This window comes from Aythya fuligula, chromosome 18 (genome assembly GCF_009819795.1).
Source record: "Aythya fuligula isolate bAytFul2 chromosome 18, bAytFul2.pri, whole genome shotgun sequence".
Taxonomy (NCBI): domain Eukaryota; kingdom Metazoa; phylum Chordata; class Aves; order Anseriformes; family Anatidae; genus Aythya; species Aythya fuligula.
In genome coordinates, this window is record NC_045576.1 from 10,090,224 (window position 1) to 10,108,831 (window position 18,608).

The following is an 18,608-nucleotide window of genomic DNA, read 5'->3' on the forward strand; positions in this document are numbered from 1 at the left end:
AGAGTTTTCTCCAGAAGTCTCTGCTGGGAACACTTCTTGATTCAGGCCTGAAGTTCTGCCGTGAGACGTGTACAAACAGTAACTGAAACAGCCCAGTAATAGCTGGTGGCCAGACCTGCAAATGCTCACGGACAACCTTGGCATTGAGCTAAAGGCAGCTGTACCTCACGGGGTTGCATGCTGCAGCACCACAGCTCAGCTTCTGCAGGGAGTCGCATCAGGTGCAACATCTCAGCCTCCCCTTTCACACTTGTACATGTGCAAAAACCACTTGTGAAGAGCCATGTGCTTATGTCAGCTGGAAGGGCTCCCACCCCTGTGCTCTCGCTCTGACAAACCACACCGATTCCTGGTCCCTGGTGGACAAACGTCAGGCAGGGAGAGAAATGCAGGTGCAGCAGGTGAGGGTGAGACTTCACAAGGAGGTGTCCAGTCATTTGGAAACGGCCGAAATCCTGCACTTGTGATGTGTGTAGTGAGCAAAGTTTCCATGTTCAATGGAGAACCCCTCAGCCCGATATGAACAGCAGCTTTATTTCACCATCCTGAGGAGCACTCGCAAGTTATTTTAAAACTGCAGTTTATGCTTTAAGCTGTAATTTAACTGTGTACCGAGACAGGAAAGCTCTGCCTCCTCATACCCTCCCCAGTGATGCAAATAACAGAACGCAAGTCAACTCACTTATACTGCTCTTTGGCTTGCATAATAACAAAATCCCACTTGTAGTTTATTTTTTTATTGAGCATGTTGTAATGTTCCTGGAATAAAAATGAAAAAGCAGTTAGTGTGAAAATTCTGGATAAGGTGCTCCCAGACTGGGGTTTTCTTCACTCTCCATAGCTCCACCAGGCCAGGCTGGCAACTGAGCCAAAAAATCTGGATTGCTCTGAATGTAATTATATGAATTGCAACAATTTGAAATGCCCTAGCAAGGAGAGCAATTACTCCTGCTAAAATTGTCACTGAATTAAGAGTATTTTTCTGCATTAGCCAAATATTTCAATTCCACAGCTTTGGTTTTTGACACAAATGGAGTAACACCTCATTGAAAAGAGATGATTTTTGCCATGCCCCTTTCACAGCAATGGAGGGCTACAAATTATACAGCAACTTAGGGGGTTGCAGTGGAATGAGTACAGCATCTCCTTACCTTTTCATATTCTTCTAAAATCCCCTTCCTCTTAATGTTCTTCTTTGCTAGGTAAATTGCTGTGGATGGAGAAGCACACAAGCGGTCAGCTATACTTACACCAACAAATTCAAGAATAATTAATAAATTGCCCCCATGGAAAACACAGGGACTTTGGTCTGTTATAATTCCCTCCTGGGCATGAGCTCCAAGCTCACAAAAGCTCACTGAAGAAAAATGAACCTGCTGCTTTGCTTTGTCACCAGCACTTCGCAAGGCAGTGTTGGTGGGGAACAACCACGGTGGCGTGTGCCTTCCACCAGCAGCTCCTCCTCCTCTGGGAGCTCAGGCAGGGCTCCAGGGGTCAAACTATACTGGGACAAATCTTTAAGATGTTGAGGTTTCTTAGAGTTCATCCTCCAAGTTTTCCAGTTACAGGCCAATGTTTTCTTCCGAGTTCTATTTAAAGCATTCCAACGTAAAATGTGCTTTTTTTCCAGAAGTTCTACAGCACAACATAGATAAAACCACAGAGGACAATCTTGGCATAAACAAACTCATCCATGAACTGCACAACCCGGAGGAGCAAATCAAGCTGATCAGCCCTAGTTTCATCACCAGCCCGATACTAAAAGGCATCATCATGGCAGCAAAAGATTGAGAGGGAAGAGCTGTCAAAAGATATTGGCAGGCACCGTGCATGATGTAAAGAAAGAACCATCTCTGGATGCAGGGCTCGATCTGAACCTTCAGGAAGACAGCCTTGGGCTCATATCCAGAAATACACTTAAGGATTTAGGGAAATCTGACCTTGTGTTTAAAGTCTTCTGTACCCAGCAGAGCATTTTAGGTGCATTCCAGTCTGATGGAACTTGTTGGAATGTAAGAGGAGTTTAAGCACGTCACATCACCAAGGGCACAGCAAGGTGTGCACATCCAGAGCGTTCTCTCCGTTCAGCATCACACACCACCGTTCACAAAACAATATGAAAGAAAACCTAAGAGCTGGTCACAGGACTGCAAGCACAAACACGTGGACTGGTTATATCCCTCCTAGACACATACAACGCTATCACATACCATAGTCTGTGTCATCAGCAGGCCAGCTCTGCGTGGGCCAGAAATACGGCGTCTGCAGAAAAAAACAAGCCTTTTGCTAGTGCACAACAGCCTTGAACTCATGCCAAGCAGCACACAGCACTGCCCACACTAGAGGGAGAAGAAACCTTTCCTCTGCCCCGCTGAGAACCTGAGCTCCTTAGCGGTGTCAGCACGCGCGGCGGTGCAGGACGGCTACAGGAGAAGAATCGGGGTCATCAGGCTGCCGATGCCAACCCCACTTCTGCCCTGCAGCCACTTAACGTGGCCAACCTTACACTGCTGCCTGGGCATTTGGACTGAGATGTTGGAGCCTGATCTGTCAGCATGAGGGAAACGGACTTCTCATTCAAAGTACCCCTAATTTCCCATCATAGTGGAAGCTCTCCAGCCGTGAACCTTGATAAAATCCCACCTTTACTGTGGGTTTTGTGCATTCACTATTCAGCCTCCCCACATCATGCTACAATCACTCACGGATTCCACTTGCTACATTAAAGCTGGAAGGAAGCATACATTTGCAGGAAAGGACAGCTATTTTAAAGCTGAGCAGGAACACTAATTTAGTTAAAGGAAGTATCACGGTTTGCCTGTAAACCGTGCTCTGATACCCAGCACTGACATCAGGCTGGGGAAACTGGCCTGAGGCTGCTCTGTGGATCCCTTCCTCCCATACCCTGAGTGATTTGCACGGCTACAGCGCAGGGCCTCGTGGCTCCAGCTCCTGGGGAACTGCCCTCGGAGCCCGTTTCCAAACCTCATGCTGAGCTCCCTCGCTTTACACAAGGTGTAACTCACCTGGAACCTGTACAGACTCCCGTCTGTCTTCAGGGTGAGATTCTTTGGCTCCTGAAGAGGGTAGATGTACCCATATTTGACGAACAGGTCCCCCAGGTGTAGTGCCTCTGAAAACGGAGAAGGCAGAAGTTTGATTGCACGGAAACACTGAGCTGGAATTTGGAAGTGAGCTGCTACTCAGGAGAGTATTCATCTAGGAGGTTTTGTCCATGCAGATCTTAAAGTTTTACAGCTCAGATTTGCACATCACTTTTTACATTTTCTACCCACCTTCATCAGTGATCTGCAGACGCTGGAGAATCCACTGCAGTATGTCGTTACCTGTAAAGTAGAGAACACATCAGGCACTTGAAAGCAGGAGTGTGCAATCTGCAGGCCAAAAGGAGACCTCTCCACTCCTCACCTAATGCCGTCCCTGGAGCCCAGGGACTGCACAGACCCCTTCTTGCAAACATCACGGCTGGTATCTCCCTGGCCATGCTGTCATTATGGTGTTCTCCTGACCGTGTAGGTGTCAGTCTTTGTCTGGGAGCAGGAGCACGAGGCAGGTAGCGAACTCAGGAGGACACACTCACGTGTACAGAAGCACACACGGCCTGAGCAACGCTTAAACCCCAACCACTGGGTGACTTGGGTGGTGCAACCGCTTACACTCACGGGAAAAGGGAAGTGCCCCTTGTTTTGCAAATCTTGCCTTGAAAGATTCATTGCAAAGCATCTCCGGGTTCACAGAGCATGGTCCTGTCCTGATTGTAGTAACAGCCCGGTGACCGGTCCCCTCCAGCCCTCTACGGGAGACAAGTTTCAGAGCAGAAGGGTACCTGGGTCTGAGATCCAAGCTGCAGCAGTAACAGGCCACGTGAAACTCAAACAAGATCTCTGCATTCACAAACTCTCCATCTCCCCCTGGTTTTGGTCAGTCCTACCCCGGTCAGCACAAACATCCACTGGTTTTAGTTTTCTGTTCTGGGAGGCAAATTGCATTAACCTCCTTCCACGTAAACAGGACCAGAGGAAAACGCACTCAACTCCTGATCAGTTATTGGCCTTTTCCTCCAAAAGTCTCCCAGGATTGCAGATCGAAACGCTGACCTTTCTTGACATTGCAGTGATGACTTAGCTTTCTAATAGGGGCTTAGAGCTCTTATCCTACCGCCTGCTTCCTGAAATAGATGAAATTAAAGGATTATCTCATCACTCATTTCTAGACAGCTCGCTCTGTAAGCTTTTTCTCCCAAAGGCACGCATTGAACACGAACGTTTCTTTGTCTCCTCGGCTGTAAGCCATTTTACTGATGCTGAATCCACCCAGTTAGCTGCCTGCACGCAAAGACCTGAGCTCTCCTCTGTGCATCTGCATCCACTGATTGAATCACCCTCCTGTCTTCACCATCCCTTTATTAAAAACGAATTAGTCTCTTAGGCAACACCCAGAAGCCAATCGGTACACATGCAACTCTTGCAACACCAAAACCATCACAGTTTAGAGAGTGATGACTGTGGTGCAAGGAGACTGCAACCCCCTTGCCTAGCAGAATTGGAGTAAAATGCATGACTTGTGCGAGAGGTAACGTGCAGCAGGTCTGGCTAAGGAAGCAGAACAAAGCCCACGGCACGCAAAGACAACGAGCAGCAACGGGCATCTTCCCTCCACACCAGCCAGCCACGGCCTTTTGGGAAGTGGTGTTTCACACCGGCCAGACATCAGGAGAAGTACTTGTTCCCTCTGCACTTGGTGTGGCTGGCACGTCATCTGCACGACAGGAGGAACTTTTCTGCCCTAACCATGCAGTAAGGACTAGGGGAGGCAAGAACGCGTCTTTTGCAGATGCAGAGCACCCCAACAAGGTCTGCTGTGTGACAGCTGTGTGAGCCAGGCTCTGGATATGCTACAACACATGGAGGGTGCTCGTGAGAATGAGCTTCACCCAACTTCTCCTTACCCTTTCACTGACTCTGACTGGATCCATGGGCAACTGCCTTAAACCTCTGTGCCTCTGCTTCTGCATTTAAGGGAAAAAAAAAACAGGGCAAACAAAATGCAGAGCCTACAGGGCTTCGCAAACGTGCTCGGGATGAATTCAGCTATTTGGCTGAGCTCTCTCCTGATTTGCCCACAGCAAGCTCTTTGGTTTCAGGGGGATTTTGTGTTCTGAATTTCAAAGTTCTGCAGAAAAAAAATAAAAAAAAATCAGGAGGAAACACTGGTTCAGTATGTGTGAATATTTATAGGTTGAAGGTCCCCCACAAGAGCTTTTGTGGAGGCTTGGAGAACAGGGAGCGGAGGTACTGGTGGTGCATTGCTGCTGCCCTGTGAAAGGAGCTAGCAGGCACAAAGGAGACTGTGCTAAGAGCTGCCTGTACCGCTAGACGTGACACCTCACAACCCAGCTACACGTCTTGTTTCTTCTCCAGCCTGCTTGAAGGAGGGAAAGCTGTCACTTAGAGGCAAAGGAGTGGGCTGAATATTTTGTTCTTTTCCTGCATGATGAAGAAAAATGATTATTATCAGAAAATGTTAAAGGGGAGACTAATTGCTTGTTGCTCATTTCTGAAGCATGATACCTCATTTCGATTCCACTCTGCCTCTTTTAATCAGATCTTAATATTTATCCTTATTTGTGACCCAGCATCGCCAGCAATACTCCAGGTCTGGAGCTGCAGCACCTGTTCACCTCTGCTCTAAGAGAAACTCACGTGAGATAGGTGAAAGTGCACGATTAGAAATCTGTGTCTCTTATTCAAAGAGCTAGGAATGAAACAAGACACGAGTGAAAGATAAAGGGAGGGCCATACAGCAAATATTCATTGGGAACATGGGCTCCAACATGCCCCCATGAAGCAATAACCCAGGGGTGGCCAAGGAGCCTGCACACACAGTTTTTCTGTGATGAAGTTTTTGGCCTGGACCCCAGAGAAGCTCCTACCTGCCACAGCATGGGGGATGTTGGTGATCATCACCCTCTGCGTCTGCGTCTTGATGCCCGTGTCTGGGTTCTGCATCTCCATCATCAGCGCCTCGATCTGCAACACATAATGGGACAGGATGGGTTACAGGAGGGGGCTCAGCACCACTGCAGCTCCCAGCAGCATCCCAGGAATGGGTGCAACACCTCAACACCTCCCCTTTCCAGGAGGGTTCCTACTCCTCCTACAAAAGCCGATGTCAGCTTTTGTGCTGACTCAGTGTCACTGCCTCCTGCAGACAGCACATGCACAGGCAGGGTTTGCAGACGAGGGACAGGAACTAACCACGCCATGAGAGATAAATGTTAAAAAAAAAAAAAAAAAAAAAACTTATTTTTTGTTTGTTTTCTTTTTTAAGCAGGCCTAGCACCGCAACATTTTTCTTTTATTGACAGAAATCTCTGCTACCCATCAAAGTTCTTCTCTGGTTCAGTGGGCTCCTGGCTGGGGCAATAAGGGGAAAAAAAAAAAAAAAAAAAGGAAGGAAATAAAATCTGGAAAGCTGCTTTTGTTGCAAAAATACCCCAGCTCTGCACACTTGTAGGTATTGCACCATGCACCGAGAAAACAAGCAATATTTTGGCCGTCACCCAGCCAGCAAAGGTTCTGCTTCTGGTCTGCAGAGAACAACCAAGAAGAGCACCGGGAAAAACCCCGCGCTTTGCTGTGGGGCTGAGCAAGAAGCGAGAGCCCCGGGGAGACGGGAAGGGCCCAACCTGAGGAAGCACAGCTGGGGATTTTCAAAAGCATTTTCCTTCTCTTACATTTGACGTCCTGACAGCAAAACCCTAACGGAGCACGAGCCTCCTGCTCAGGTGAGGGGTCTGCAGAAGATGCTCTTCCTTTTGCCTTCTGCTGCCGGAGATATTCAATCAAAATTGCCCCACCAGGACCAATTCGGTCTCTCCACACTTCCATTCAGAGGCAGTAGCTTTTTAGCTGGGATCAGTGGATTTAATGAACGGGACTTGATGACACCCCGGCACAATGAGGGGCATTGTTTCCACAGGCACCACAGTGACTTTGGTCCCCGGGCTTGCCAAGTTCAGCGAGGATTTAAGCTGTAGTGACAGGATGCAATCTGGGCTTGACAGTAAAAATGTATTTTCAGCTGCTTTTAAAGCCAGTGGCAAATTATTACTGTAACAGAGAGAGCTGCTAACATCTCACACAAGTACTTCGATATAAATACTCCCATAAAATACTTCAAAATAGCAAAACCAGACCCAAACCAATGCAATGTGATGATTTTTTAAAGACATTTTAACTGACCCACTGAGCTGAACCCATTTCAGTGACAGCACCATCTTGGCCAGATGCAGCACGGACAAAGTCGTCACCTCCTTGGTTACCTTCTGAGATCTGAGACTTGTGGGTTCAGCTTCAGCCCTGAGGATGAGGAACGGGACTTTTCTCGTGCAAGAGAGCTGTGAGACCCTAATTTACTCACTCTGAGCTGAAAGTCCTCCCTCTCTCCAGCCCACATGGCTCTGCAGTCACTTGGGTCCCAATTTCAGCCTCAGCAAGACCCAGACCAGGCGTGGAGAGGCGCCCACGCAGCCACACAATATGGGATGAAGCAGGACGGTCCCACAGGCAGGGCACTGATTTAGGAACCTCATATTGAGTTCAAATCCCCGAGATCCCCCTAAGCAAATGCAGGGGATCTCGGGGAATTCCCTTAGCCTTTCTGTAACCCTCTGCTCTGCAAGGCAGCATCTCCTCACCCCGCAGGGACACCGGGAGGTAAATTCAGGCTGCCCATTGCCACCAAATTGCTGCACACCGGGCAAACCCCAGCTCAGCCTGCCTCTTCCCCTTCTCCCAGGGGAACTCCAGCTCGTTCCAGGTTGCTGGAGACAAGGAGCCCGCCAGCGGGAGGCCCGGTTAAAACCCAGCGAGGGTATTTCCCTGCTTTGCTAAGGGCTGTCACCCATTTTGTCACGCTTTGGGCCGGGGAAGCGGCGCCTGGTTTGAGCTCTGCAGGGCGAGAAGCCACATCCTGCCCTCGGTCGATGGGTGGGGGACGTGCAGAGAGGTAAATACGAGAGGAGCCGGGCTCTGGAGCAAGCTCGCCTCGAGCACCGAGCCGCCACAAGGCTCGAACCCCGCCGAGGAGTCCCGCCGGGCCAGCCGGAGCATCGGCACGGGGGCGGCGTCACCCCAAAAACCACAGCGAAGACAACAGGAAAACTGCCTCCCGACCGCTCGGCGGGGCTGTGATGTGCAGAGTGAAGCTCTCCAAGCCGGCAGCGGTAAGAAAAAGCATTTCGGGAGCCCCCACGATGGAGAGGGGCCTCCCTGCGAGGTGCTCACCGGCGGCTGATGTGCTTCGGATGGAAAGATGAGGAATTTTCCAGCAGCTTTGGTGCTGGAATTAAACACCTGCAGCCTCTGCCGTGACCGTGTGCCCAGCTCTGGTCCCCCCCAGTGCCTCGCACCACCTGTAAAAAAACCCCAAACACCTCCCTGCCCCGCTCCCCAGCACACACTCCCATCGTTACTCCAGCCTCGCAAGGCTAACTCCATTATTTTTTTTTCTGTTTATGGCAGTCCTGCTTTGCATATTCAGTGATGATCAGGAAAAATATAAAAGAAAATAAAAGGAGTCCCTTGTTACCCAGCTAAAACTTCCTGCTTTTCCTTAGCCAAAGCTGAGGGCTGGAGGCCTGTTCCCATCCCACACACACACACCCTGAGGCTGTAACTGGGGAAAGGAGGGCTGTAAATGGGGAAAGGAGGGCTGTAAATGGGAAAGGAGGGCTGTAAATGGGGAAAGGAGGGCTGTAAATGGGAAAGGAGGGCTGTAAATGGGGAAAGGAGGGCTGTGGCTGCCTCTGCCCTTCCTCATCAGGCCGCCAACCCCACTGCTAATTGAACCCACAAGGAAGCAAACCCAAAGCAAAGGGCAGCTGTGTGCCCAGCCTCACCAGGGCACGAGCTTCTTGTCCCTAGGAGACCATGGGGAATGAGGAAGGGGCTCGCTTGTGCCCACCTCATCTGTGGGGATGAGGCAGGACAGACGGGGCATCACACCACCCACAGGTTTCCTGGCAGCTCAGCTCCAGCAGCGTACGGGGCCTCAGGTAAACGGGAGCCTCCTGAAGGGCTCCTTCCAGTGACACCCCAATTCCAGCACTAACACCCCGCTGGAAACGGCCAGGGGGATGAAGAGAAGCTGGAGAGCCTCTGTGGGATGAGGGGACCGGGATGAGAAGCCCCTGGCCCCACTGTGGGCCCAGGAGGAGCCGCCTGGCCGCCAGGGACCAGAGCGAGGAGGAGGCAGAGGCAAATCCAGCAAACCCTACCCACCAGCTCTGAGTCACGATGCAGCTCCTGTGGCACAGCAAGGAAAAGCACACAGCCCACCAGCTGCCAGTGAGCACGGCCCCAGGCAAAGTCCCATTGCAGCATCTGGCCTGAAATGTGTCTTTTGGGGGCTTTTTCCCTGTCCTGAGGGACTTCCTTGGCAGTTTAGGAAAAAATAATATGTAATAAATCAGCCTAAGCATCAGTCACGGGCATTTTGTGGGGAGCATCACAGAGCCCTGGGGGGCTCCTTGGTTCCCCTGGGGGTCAGCCACGAAGAGCGAGGCCCGCAGAGCAGCCCCACAGCAGGTACACGGCGCTGCCCACCCCCAGAGCAACCCCCTTTTTATCTCCCCTGTCTGACCACGGGACTGCTCCGGCCACGAGCAGCCTGCTGGAGACACATCACAGCTGTAAGGGTACCACGGACCCGCGGGCACCCAGCACTGCAGGAAACCCCTTGTGCTGCTGGCACGAACCACGGCTACGGCATCCGTGCCAGCCGGTGGCGAAGCACGAGCACGGATTTAAGCAATTAACAAAGCTTCTCTCCAGGATTTTAGCTCCTAGAGGCTCTAAGCCCGCAGGGCGCTCGCTGGAGGCGTGCCAGGCACTTGGATCCCACCAGGGACAGTCACGAAAGGTCTGTGGGGTGGCAGGGCTGTGCCCCGGGGATGCAGCCATCAGCACAGGTACTGTAAGAGCTGAGGCTCGTCCACAGCTTCCCTGAGGTCTGGAAGAAAGAGAGGAGGAAGGGAAGCAGAGGTGAGAGCCGAAGCTGGCCTGCTGACCATCCAGGAGCTCCCCTTCCTAAGCACCAGAGCAAGAACTCCTCGAATCCTCTGCTGCTCAGTGAGCTGCTGTGCTTGAACAGCTCTGCCCACCTGAGGAACTCCGAGCGCTTTGCGAGGATGGCTACACCCCCACGGAGCAGCTGAAGCACGGCTGGGGGAGGTTTTCCCAAAGCACACAGCTTCTCCTCCGCGCTCCTGCGTAAAACCCCGTGGGGTGTTACTCAGTGCAGAGTTTGGCCCAGCGTGTTTCCTCCGGCAGGGCTCCCCAGCCGAATTTACCTCGAAAGACACAGCCCCGAAGAAAATCTCCTCCTTGCTTCCTCCAGTAAGAGGAGCATGGGGGGGCTCTTGTCGTGCCGGGCTCTCACCTGAGTGCTGAACAGCCTCAATTTTCCCCCCTTTTTCCCCCAGAACCTCCCCAGCTCCTCAGGTCGGGGGCGTTGCAGGAGAGCTGTGATTCGAGCAGCGGCTGGGGGCTGTGCTCGTCGCTGGGAATCCAGCTAATTCCACTCAATGAGATAAGCCATGGGCAGGAGAGGTGGGTGGCAGGGAAGCTAGCTTAACACTCTGCTTTCTGAAACCTCGGCAGAGAGCAGCTGGGCTAAAACCGGTTACACTTCTGAATGAATGCTGCAGGAAAAAAAAAAAAAAACACACCGAACGCTTTACAAGATTACACATCGCATCCAAACGCGTGGGCATGCGTCTTCCCACTCCTTCAACTGTTTCTGGTCACAAATACGCTCGTTTCTGGAAAAGGAAAAAGTGGAAAGAGGCAGGGAGCGAGCAGCTGGCCAGGATGCGTGCCCTGGAAGCAGGCAGCGGCTGGGAGCGCTGGGAACGCACCGCAGGCCGTAACACGGAGCAGAAGTGGGCGGCCGGGCACCGTGTGCGATGGGATTTCCCCTAGGGAATGACACGGTTTTTGGGGAAACAAGTAGGAGAGGGAGAAAAACTGGCACAATAATTCACCTGAAGCAATTCTAAATAAATAAATCAAAATTGCAGATTTCTTTTCCCCCGTGACTTCTGACCAGCTCGCCCCCAGCCCCTTAACCCCAACCCGGGTGGGTGCCAGCGGGGCTCCAGGTGGCTCCGCAACAGGTCCTGGCCCCGGGGATGGGGACGGGACCCCAAAAAGGCTCCGGGGAGCCGCAGCCCAGCGGGATGCTCGGCTGGCTGGGTCGCGGGGTGAACACAGGGACCCCTGCCTGGAGCATCCGAGAGCACTGCCTCGAGCATGGCATGGCATCGGACGGCATGGCACGGCACGGCACGATATAGCATAGCATGTCACGATATAGCATGGCATGTCACGACACGGCATGGCATGTCACGACATGGCTTAATACGAGCCCGGCGTAACCCCCAGGGCTGCCAGGCGGGCTGTGAGCTCACCTTTTTCAGGAAGGCCATCCGAGGCCGGTAGCGCTGCCCCTGGTCCAGCCGTGTGACCGTCATTGCGGAGCGGAGCGGGGCCGAGCCGAGCCGAGCCGTGCCCGCCGGGCAGCACCTGCCCCCCGCCGCCCCCCGCCACCGCCGCCTCCCGGTCCCCTCCGGGGGCGGAGCCTCCGCCGCGCGTCGTAGCCAATCAGCGCCCGCCGCGCCCTGGATTCATTTGCATAGAGGCGAGGGGCGGCGCGGCTGCCGCCTCGGGGCGCTAGTGGGGAGCGGGAGGGGGGCGTGGCTTCAACTGGGTGGGCGTGGTCTGGGAGTGTGTGGGCGTGGTCTGGGCGCGGGTGGGCGTGGCCTGGGCAGGGTCGGATTCTGCTCTGGGCGCTGGGGGCTGGGCGCTGGGGGCTGGGCGCTGGGGGCTGCCCCTGGGGGGCTTTGGGGGATGCTCCTGGGGGGCTCTGGGGTCTGGGGCTGCCCCTGGGGGGCTCTGGGGTTTGGGGGCTGCCCCTGGGGGTCTCTGGGGTCTGGGGGCTTCCCCTGGGGAGCTCTGGGGGCTGCCCCTGGGGGTCTTTGGGGTCTGGGGGCTTCCCCTGGGGGGCTCTGGGGTCTGGGGGCTGCTCCTGGGGGTCTCTGGGGGACAGGCATGGGGGGCAGGCAGGGATTTGTCCCCAGCAGGCTCCCTGCAGATCCCCCTCGCAGCGCTCCCATCACAGAATCAGGGAGAAACCCTCCCCAAAACGCTGCTGGCAGGGGTAACGCAGGGTGCGCAGGGTGCTGTGGCCACAGGCAGGGGCTCAGGCGCTTGTGCCCTGAATGGCAGCGGCTGTCACCGGCCCTGCCCGCGTGGTTTTGGGGCTTGGGTGGATTTGTCATGCAGGGAAAGGGTGAGTAACGGTGCCCGGAGGAAGCCCGCAGGGTTACGGGGTGCTTCCTCGCAAGGCAGACGACTCACACCGCTGGGTGGGGGATCGGGACCTGATGGCAGCGCTGGAAACTGTGAGCGGGGTTTGTGGGGTCGCTCGGCTGAAGGGCGGAATTTCCTCCTGCTGCTGGGGAGCACAGGGGGCTGGGACACCCCACACACCGCAGCTGATGGTGTTGGGGCTCGGGGTGGGCATCCCCTGCGCCTCCTGCCCGCCGGGTGGGCACGGTGCCTTTTGTCCTTGCACACCTATAGGTGCTGCGTGCGTGCAGCCACCCACTGCAGATCCGTTTCCACCACACTTTGTGACAGCTCTGACATGCCACGCTGTGCTCATGTGCTTCAGGAAAGCACGCTGGCTCAAACAGAGCTTCCTCCCCTCATACAGACACCCTGAAGGCACAGGCGTTGCTCTGCTGCCCTCGTGGAAGTTTTATCTCCATCTCTGCTCTTTCACAGCGTCTGAACAAGCCAGCGCTTTGGAAGGCTCCTCTCCTGTGTCTGCTTGGAGCCATTCCCACGTGAAATCCCCGCATGAGTCACAGCAGCCGCTGGCTCGCAGACACTCCTTACTTTCCAGAGGCTTTTCCACCGTGCTGCGGTCTGTGCTGCTTGCTAACTTGATGCTGATGAGTAACCTCTGGCATTCCACACGCTCGTATCAAAGTTAGCCTACCTCATGCTCCAAGGCATCAGCTGCCTGCCAGAAGGAGCAGGAGGAGAGCTCTGCACACGCTTGCAGTGCCTCCTAATTCAAGTGCTGAGTTGCTGTTGTGTTTCTCAAAATCCTCAGATCCTCAGGCCCTCCGAAACTGCCAAGACGACAGAAGCTCTGGTGGCACTGCCTGTTCTGTGGGCAAACAGGAGAGAGGGAATTACAAAGGGAGTCAAACGAAGAAAGGGAAAAAACAGTGAAAGCGTGCAGGCATTTTGAAGGTGGTAGCGAACAAAAGTGAGACAGATACTGGCAGGAGAATAGGATGTCTGTAACTCCTGGACATGATACCAGGGCAAATGGCACTCAAAAATATGTAGTTCAATTTCTTGGTTTTGTAAGCCAACTGGGAAAACTCTTTATAAACTACAGATGTTTTTTTTTCTGAACTGCTCTTGGCGCTGCCCCCCTGCAGGACCCAGAAGCACCCCAGGTGAGATGCAAACACCGGCCTAAATAAAGGATCGGTTACCACCAACTGCATGCACCCCGTGCAGAGGAGCACAAGCAGTCATTTCACCCCAAAATACTGCCTTTACATGTGCCATTGAGGCATCTAGGTGTCTTATTTAGGAGACACACTTTTGAAAACTGGTGCTACCCACGAATTCAAAAAAAAAAAAACCCAAAACTTCTTTGCAGGAGATCCAGGAGAAATAGCTGGAAGGAGCTCCAGCTGAGGTGGGAGCTCTAACCTTGCCGAGCCCCGAAGCTCCTGGCGATGTTAGACCCTGCTGTCCCACCCTGACACCCTCCTCGTAGCCCAGGTTTGGATTTTTTCAATTTCTATTCTTCCCTGACAAGCTCAAATAAAACTCATGAGCACGTCTCTGCCTGTTACAAAGCAACCTCATGTCTTTGTTACAAAAACGCCCGATATAAATTCAGCGATGATAACACCTGGAAATGACACAAACCAGCAAACACAGAGATCAGAGATGAGCCGCGCTTCACCTGCTGCCCAGGTGAATTACCCCAGCTCCTAATGCACCACGGCAGATTTGCCACGTGAAGCACGAGGCATCTAAAGCTGATTAGACAAGCTTGTAAAGGGCAGACAGCCCTGGGCTTTAATGACAAAACCCTCACTGGTGGAGAGCAAAGAGACTTTTACTGTCCCTGATACAGTCCTGCAGTTATTTGTGTGAATTTGTGAGTCAGGAAAGCAATGGGCTTGGACAGCGGGGCAGAGCAGCAGACAGAGGGCTGGCAGAAGCCTTGCGGGCTCCCTGCCTTCCTACTGATTTTTGGTTCCCTGTGTTATTCCTGACCTGTTCCGCACAGGGAAAGGTCTGCTCAGAATTAAACTGTGTCTTCTGGTCCTCTTCGTGAAGTCCCTGTCGGTAACTTTCACTCTCACCAGATGAAGCAACAATTCTTGTCGCTTTCTCTTGTGGAAAGCGCTGCAGGTGGAATCCCCCCTGGTTTAAAGATCACATTTCCTACGTGGTTGCCCCTTCTTCACACATCAGAAGTTCATCATGCAACACAAAAGGCATGTGGTGAGTAACTACCTTTCTATCTAAGGAAACAGGGGCCAGCGGTGAGGGGAAGGAAAGAGTAACGTAAATGAATCAGTGAGAATGGCCCTGCAAGTGTGTCAAGCTCAGGCTGAATTTCGGTACGCAGTTCCTTCCAGGAAGATTTCAAAGCAGTTTATCAAAAAAAAAAAGAGTGCAAACTTGGCAGAGAGAGAAGCATGACTTAATCTCAGGTCTCCCGATAAGGCAATGGTTGAAGCAGTATCTCCCCAGCCCATTGTCCTGTGTGGCAGGGCACAGGCACTCCAAGTGAGAGGCTTCCTCAGCTGCCGCATGGGAAGAGCCGTGAGCAGGAACGGGCAGCAAAGATTCATTTCCCATCACTCCTGGACTTTCCAGGGACAGGAATGCTAAGTTAAGAAGTGTCAAAGGGGAAGGAAAAAAAAAAAAAAAAAAAAAGAAAACAGAAAAACCTTGTGCACCCTGCCTTGGAGATGAAACTTGGCTGCTTGGGAGAGAGGATGCAGCTGGGCTCGCTCACACCTGATGCAGGACGGAGCTATTTGGCTTCCCCTGCTGAGCTGGCTAACATACAGTCTCCTCTCCATGGAAATCTGTCATCCTCAGAGCAGGAATAGCCCTTCCCTCTCTGCAGTACCCTGAGGGCCATGTTGGAGATGGGGAACGGTGCACCTAGGAGGCTCTGAAGGGCTTGGCCGCTGCTGGGAACGTGAAAGGGAGAGGAGCAATGGCAGCACTGAGGGCAAGCCAAGGATGGCCCAGCCCTTAGGAGATGTGGACAGCTGGAAATGTGGAACGCGAGTATCAGAGAAGGAGGTGACAAATTTGGGAGCCAGCAGCAGTAACAGGGAGCTGCCCAGGGACGGCCAGCAGGAAGCAGCTGCCTGGAGCACTGCAGCTGGAGGGAGAGGCTCCAGCAAGTCACTGGGAAGGCAAAGGGGTGGGCAGAGTGACACTAAAAGAGGGAAAAGAGGAAGGAAAAGGGCAAAATTGAGACTGCCAGGGAGAGCTGATGAGGAACCGAAGCAGCCTTGAAGGAAGCACAGGTAGACCTAGGAGACACCTGGCTATCCTGAAGCAGATCTGACCTCTGGTGAAGGATATCCTGGGTTAGGAAGGTGGTTTTGCTGTTGAAAGACACCAAGAAATAGCTATTACTCTTCATTCGTTCCCCTGTTATTGTTGCCGCCCAGGTTTTAGTTGCATTTTGCTGACAGCCTGGAAGAGAAGGACTCATTATGGCATCCCTGCACAGGCCTGGCTGTCAGCTACCTCTTCTGCTTCACAACTTTTATTTTTCCTAAACTGCATCTACTGCCTTCTGCATTTTTTTGTTGTTATACTTCACTGGTAGGTGTTAATTTGCTTCTCAGAAAGGAGGTAATCACTGTTTTTAAACCTTGGACAAGAGCTCACAAATTACTGTCTTCCATGTCTGTACTAAAACCACCAGGATGTGCTTATTAGGTGACTATATGAATTTTATACCACATCCTGCCCTCCTATAAGAAATATTGTTTTGTTTTGTTTTTGCAAAGCCATATGGAAGGAGACCCTTCCAGTAGAGGCACAGTGATATTTCCTTGAGTTAAATTCGACTCAGTTTCCTCTGTCCTTTCTTCCTATTTTCTAATTTAGGATTATCGTTAGAAAAAGCAGAAACACGCCGAGAGAAAAGATCAGCAAGCATCACATTTGAGATGTAAGGAGAGATGAAAAAAACATTTAATGTTGCCAGTTATCCCGTGGACCACATCTTGTCAGCACAGTCCTGCATTAGCAGTGTCGTGTCACCTCACACAACGCTGGTTTATGTGTCAGCGTTTGTAGGGTAATTTTTTCATGTTGTATACGTGATTAGCAGAACAATTGTGCCGAGGGATGGATCACACGAGGAGTGGGATTTTCAATCCTTGTTTGTGCTTAGTATATTACTTGCTTTATCCATCACGTGAAGGGACATTAACTTTTAGGAAAAAATCACTATTAAATACATTCAAGGGCCAAGCCCCACTGGGAGGCCAGCAGTGTTCGTTCAGCGTGTTATATATGGAATGGTAATTCGTGTCAAGAAAATGGTTGATATTAATAAAGAAGGGGGAGATTTGGGAGTGTATACTTTAAGTATAAATATTACAAAATTCAGATTGAGTTGAGAGTTCATTTATAACAAGCGTGTTGCCATCACCCAGCAGCACGGCAACGCTCTCCTCAGCAGAACCAAGCTGCGCACACCGAAACGTTGAGCCCACCTCCACAAAACCACTCGAGCCGCAAAGATATTTTAGTATAAAACCATTTTATTTCCTCGCCGAGAACGCTTCACCAAGACCTGAGCACCCCGAGGTGTGTGTGTTGGGGAGGCGGGGGGGGGGTGGTGAAGCGCCCCACATCCACCATGGCGCCGCGCTTCCCGCCATTTCCTGTCAGGCCCGGGCGGCGCGCGGGCGGGGCGGTGGCGGCGCTGACGCGAGGCGGGGCGGGGGGCGCATGCGCGCTGCGCAGGGCGGGCTGGTGCGGGCCGGGCCGGGCCGGGCGGCCGCTCCCCTGGCTGGCAGAGCGCGCTAAGATGGCGGACTTCCTGCCGTCCCGCTCCGTCCTGTCGGGCTGCTTCCCCGGCTGCCTGCTGACCAGCGGCGAGGCCGAGCAGCAGCGCAAGTCGAAGGAGATCGACAAGTGCCTGAACCGCGAGAAGACCTACGTCAAGCGCCTGGTGAAGATCCTGCTGCTGGGCGCCGGGGAGAGCGGCAAGTCCACCTTCCTCAAGCAGATGAGGATCATCCACGGGCAGGATTGGGATCGGGCGGCTCGGGAGGAGTTTCGGGCCACTATCTACAGCAATGTGATCAAAGGTGCGTGTTTGGGGATCGTCTCCGTTCTGTGGTAGACTTGGGTCGCCGCCCTGAGGGGCTGGGGGCGGCTGTGGGGTGCTGGGGCCGGTTTTAGGGCCGCCCCGTGGCTGCCCCGGCCCCACAGTGAGGAGACTCCGGTCCTGGCCCCTCATAGGGTTAGTCCCGGCCGGGCTTGGTGACCCCCAGAGCGAGGGGTGAGCCCTCATGACGGGAAAAAGACCCCCCTGGTAGGGTGTGGGGAGGGGATGGGGCCTGGGGTGGAGGGGGAAGGGGTTTGAGCCCCTCGTTTTGGGGGTAAAAGGGCTGCCCCCGGCTGGGGCCTCGCCCGGCAGCCACCTCCGGGGTGCGTGGCTCCAGGTTTCGCTGCTGTCACCCTCCTGCATCTGCCACGCTTGCTCTCTCTGCTTCCCAAATCACTGCCTTTGCTGGTCAGGTTTGGAGTTGGAGCTGGGTGACGTTGGGACAAAGTCTTAACCAAGTTTCCTGAGGCAGCACAGTACAGGTATCAGCCCCGCTCCTCAACAGGGCTCCTAAATCCCACCGGTTCTCAGGGAGTTGCTTTACAAGGCTTTACAAATCGGGTCTGAAAAAAATCAAAAATAGCAAGGTAGTGAAAATCACAAACAGGAAGGTTGATGAGGTTACAGTCTATTAATAAAGTAATTCTTACTGCGCACGAGTATACCCGTAGGAACTGCAGGTCGTCTTTTGCTGAAATCATTGCTTTTGACAGATACAACAGTCAGAGTGGAATTGAAAAAGTACCGTGGTGTTGAAGGGGCATGTCATCTTACAGCAGTCTGTCAGTGCGCCTTACTTATACCTTCCCCCACACCTTTACAGTTGCTTATTCTTCCTGGATTATTATTTCTTTGCCACTAGTAAATCTAATAGTAGAATTTAGTTCATTTGATTTATCAGTATCAGCACAGTGGTCTTTTTTTTATTCGAAGACCTGTGTAAGGCGAGTTTAAAATAATCAGTTTCTCCTACAGAGCATTTACTTTAAAAAAAAGAACCTACAATAACTGTGGGAAAGTCTTTATGTAAAACAATTCATTCTGCTCTTAAGTGGTAAAACACTGAGTTCAGAAAGTGCTGTGACTTTAGTAACTGTAGTCTACGT

The 18,608-nt window shown here is 52.6% G+C and overlaps 2 protein-coding genes across 2 annotated transcripts in view; one reads left to right on the top strand and one right to left on the bottom strand.

Moving 5' to 3' along the window:
- The window catches only part of RGS9 (regulator of G protein signaling 9), a 32,965-nt gene extending 21,361 nt beyond the window's left edge, over positions 1 to 11,604 (bottom strand). The window contains exons 1-7 of the mRNA XM_032199983.1: positions 11,495 to 11,604; positions 5,954 to 6,050; positions 3,297 to 3,347; positions 3,027 to 3,133; positions 2,211 to 2,262; positions 1,152 to 1,210; positions 683 to 759 (exon numbers count right to left, since the gene is read on the bottom strand). Coding sequence (XP_032055874.1) covers positions 683 to 759; positions 1,152 to 1,210; positions 2,211 to 2,262; positions 3,027 to 3,133; positions 3,297 to 3,347; positions 5,954 to 6,050; positions 11,495 to 11,557 — 506 coding nt within the window. The 5' untranslated portion in view covers positions 11,558 to 11,604. The remainder of the gene's footprint in view (positions 1 to 682; positions 760 to 1,151; positions 1,211 to 2,210; positions 2,263 to 3,026; positions 3,134 to 3,296; positions 3,348 to 5,953; positions 6,051 to 11,494) is intronic.
- A 5,559-nt stretch (positions 11,605 to 17,163) lies between these two features.
- Positions 17,164 to 18,608, top strand: part of GNA13 (G protein subunit alpha 13) — a 29,159-nt gene continuing 27,714 nt past the window's right edge. The window contains exon 1 of the mRNA XM_032199984.1: positions 17,164 to 17,482. Within this exon, the coding sequence (XP_032055875.1) occupies positions 17,200 to 17,482 (283 nt within the window). The 5' untranslated portion in view covers positions 17,164 to 17,199. The remainder of the gene's footprint in view (positions 17,483 to 18,608) is intronic.